General features: G+C 35.1%; 1 protein-coding gene across 1 annotated transcript; it reads right to left on the reverse strand.

Moving 5' to 3' along the window:
- Positions 1-2293: 2293 nt before the first annotated feature.
- On the reverse strand, positions 2294-2743 carry LOC114715045 (uncharacterized). Its single transcript, XM_028899851.1, has one exon. It carries the CDS (start codon positions 2741-2743, stop codon positions 2294-2296), a length of 450 nt encoding a protein of 149 aa, XP_028755684.1.
- Between the last annotated feature and the right edge of the window lie 828 nt (positions 2744-3571).

The raw sequence follows: 3571 nt of genomic DNA on the forward strand, positions 1-3571 counted from the left end.
TTATACTAGTTTGGTCTTAACCAGTTGACCTACGTCCAGTCATTAGAACACCTATGAGATTTCCACTATGATCCAAGATTAACCGGGCTCTTGTGCCTTAGTACAACAATTGATCTTCTTAATTACTCCCCCTTACTACCCATAAGGTTATAAACCCACTCAAGAGTCCACACTCTTGAGTTACATTCAGAAAGTGATTAAAGATGATATGTTAGTCTCTCTCACAGAGTAAATGAATTAGAAACACTGAAGCTCATTAAAGACGAAAACAGAATATTGACTGCAACAGTAAAATATTTGCAGAAGGTAGCTCACGTATTAATCTTCGCATTCAATAGTTGCAGAAGTTTAATAATCGTTAGATGGAAGAGCTTCTAACTATTGAGAGTTTGGTTGCGTGTTTTCCTAGCTACAACGGTGTTTGCCATTTAATGCTTCTGACATGGTAGGTTACAGGATACTGAATGACCTTTGGATAGTTGTTGAACTTTCCTTGTAATCTATAACAATACTTCAATCTAATAAGTTTTTCCTTCAGAATGAAATTCAGGAAGATAACTGATAAAATGATAGTAATATTCATATGGTAGAAGTGAAGGAAATCAATCAAACATCAAATCCAATAACTGTGAACTGATCATCCTTAATCGAAGACATGATTGATAACTGGTTTATTGATTACGTTATCGATTAATTAAGATGAAAGATTTTGAAACAGATAACTATATTTATCGATCAAGTTATAGATTAATTCATGATTGATCAAGTGATCAATAAATGAAAAGAATGACTTTAGAAAGATTATGTAGAGAAAAGGCTCAAGGTCACCTATGATTTTGAAACTCTTAAAATAGAGTATTAAGATAATCAGCAAAGCTGAGAAAAGCTCAAAGAGAGATATTCAGAAGATTCTTAAATCTCACCGTAGCTTCTGGTATTGAAAGAATTGGATCATTGATCAAATAAGTGATCGAAAAATGTTTGATTGATTAATTTATCAAGAGAGAATTTGATTTTCAAGGTACATTGATCGAATACTTTATCGATAAATAGATGACAAAGACTGATAAAACGAGGTTTAACAAAGATTTTCATGACGAGCACAAATCCTAAAATGATCAAGTGATTAGTCAAAGATTGATCAATCAGGTGATTGATAACAAAGTAGTCAAGAAGCTCAGTTCTGAAATGCCAGGAGCAAGTTTGATCAATCATGTTATGGGTAAACATATTCAGAAGATTGGATGATCGATCATTTTATCAATAAATCAATGATTGATCAAGTGATTCAAGAAAGACTTAAACAGTTTAAACCAGTGAAAAAGTGATGATCAATCATTTGATCGATAAACCGTTGATCGATAAATTATTTTTCAAAAGCACTTAAAAAGAAGAAAAATATCAATAAGCAGGTAAGTTATTATACAATAACAAAACAAGTTATCGATAAAGTTATGATTGATAAAGTGATCAATAATGGTGATTAAAACAAAATACAACGAGAGTAGGAAGCTTTACCATTTATATGTCTTCTCATTGATAACATACTTATCGATCATGTGATTAATAAATACTTACCATAAATTGTGTCCCATTATCTGTTAGTTGTTCGATCGCCAGATTATCAATCAGTTGATTAATAACTTTCTGTAAACTTCTATACAAAACAGTGTTAACAATGATCGATCAATTGATCGATCAACACATACAAATTGATTTATCTATCAAGTTATCGATTAACATTTCTGATAAGTTATTTGTTTACACAGGAACTTTATCTATCATGTGATAGATAAATCCTTAATCAATCAGGTAATCGATCAACTTACTAAAAAACAGATTTTTTAAATTGTTATCATCAAAACCTTAAATCTAACAAAACCTCCCTCCCTTACACACTCAAAGTAATGTCTTATTGCAACACGTAGTCACAAACCAAAACACAAAGCTCAAAAATAAAAAAACAAAAATAAAGAAGGTAGAAGTTGTGAAGTTCAATTCAGGATTGAAGCACTACACATTACCCATCTAGAGAGAAGAAAAGAGCTAAGTGCAAGGATGGAAAAACTCAAGAATGCGATTATGTGTGTGGTGGTGACAAAAAAGTAGCAAAATCACAATCATATCAAACTCAAGGCTAGGGAAGATTATTCAAAACAAGCAAAATAACATAATTTAAAACTACTTCTACTAACAACATCCCCTTCACAGTCTCGAACAGTCACAGCAAGATAATTTAAGTACAAGTAAATTCATGGAATAGTAAGAGGTAAAGAAAAGGGACGACTTGGCTTTAAGAAGGCGGTATGGGCTCTTCATAGAGCTTAAGGAGATGACCGTTGCATTGGAACATTTTTCCTATGGCCTCCTCCTTTAGCTCTATCATCCCAAATTCATGCACTTTCATGATAGTAGAAGGTCTATCTGAGCTCGTCTTGGATTTACCCTTCTTGAATCTGAACCAAGCTTGGTATCTTAACACCTTATCACCCTCCTTAAACTTCTTTCTCAAGATATTGGCTTCATAGACAAGCTTAGTTTTCTGCTTGTAAATGTCAGAGCTGTGGTAGGCGTTTAACCACATTTCTTCAAGTTCTTGAACCTGAAGGGGTTGGTTCAGGCTAGCTTCCTCTAAATCAGCATTGCAGCTCTTAATTGCCCAGTATGATCTATGCTCCAGCTCCACTAGAATGTGACAGGACTTCCCATAGATGATCCGGCATAGAGACATTCCTATTGGCATCTTGTTAACAATGCGGTAGGTCCACAGTGCATCATCTAGTCTCAAGCTCTAGTCTCTGTTAGAGGTCTTGACAATACATTCCAGGATGTGTTTAATCTCTCGATTTGACACCTCAATTAGGCTATTGGTCTGAGGTTGGTACGAGGTGGACACTCTGTGGGAAACCCCATATTTTGCCAACAAGTTATTAAGCAACTTGTTACTGAAGTGGGTTCCCTGATCATTGATTAACACCCTAGGTACTCCAAATCTATTGAAGATGGTAGACTTTAGAAATTGAGAAACCATAGGTGCATCATCCTTTCGTGTGGGGATGGCTTCTACCCACATAGAAAGGTAATCTACAGTGAAAAGGATGTAGGTGTAATCGTGCGAAGGTGGGAAGGGGCCCATAAAATCTATTCCCTAAGTATCAAAGATCTCAGAAAACAAGATAGGTTGCTGTGGCATTTCATTCCTTCCACTAACCCCCCCAAATTATTGGCATTTATCATATGCCTTACAATAAGTTATGCATCTCTAAACAGGGTAGGCCAGTAAAAACCTGCATCTAATACCTTTGTAACTATTTTTCTAGCACTGAAGTGCCCCCCACATGAGTTATCATGACAGGTTTCTAGAATGGCTCGAGCCTATACTTTAGGGATTATCGTCTAATCACTTGGTTAGCGTATAATCTCCATAGGTGCGGTAGATCCCAAATATAGTAAGAGGCTTCATTCTTAAGCTTTTGAGCCTAAAAAGTAGTTAGGTGCAAAAGGATTAGACTAGTAGCAAGATAGTTAACTAAGTGAGCAAACCATGGTTGAGAACACAGACAATGCACAT

This window comes from Neltuma alba, unplaced genomic scaffold (genome assembly GCF_004799145.2).
Source record: "Neltuma alba isolate B1F8T4 unplaced genomic scaffold, ASM479914v2 tig00011573_pilon, whole genome shotgun sequence".
NCBI classification, from domain to species: domain Eukaryota; kingdom Viridiplantae; phylum Streptophyta; class Magnoliopsida; order Fabales; family Fabaceae; genus Neltuma; species Neltuma alba.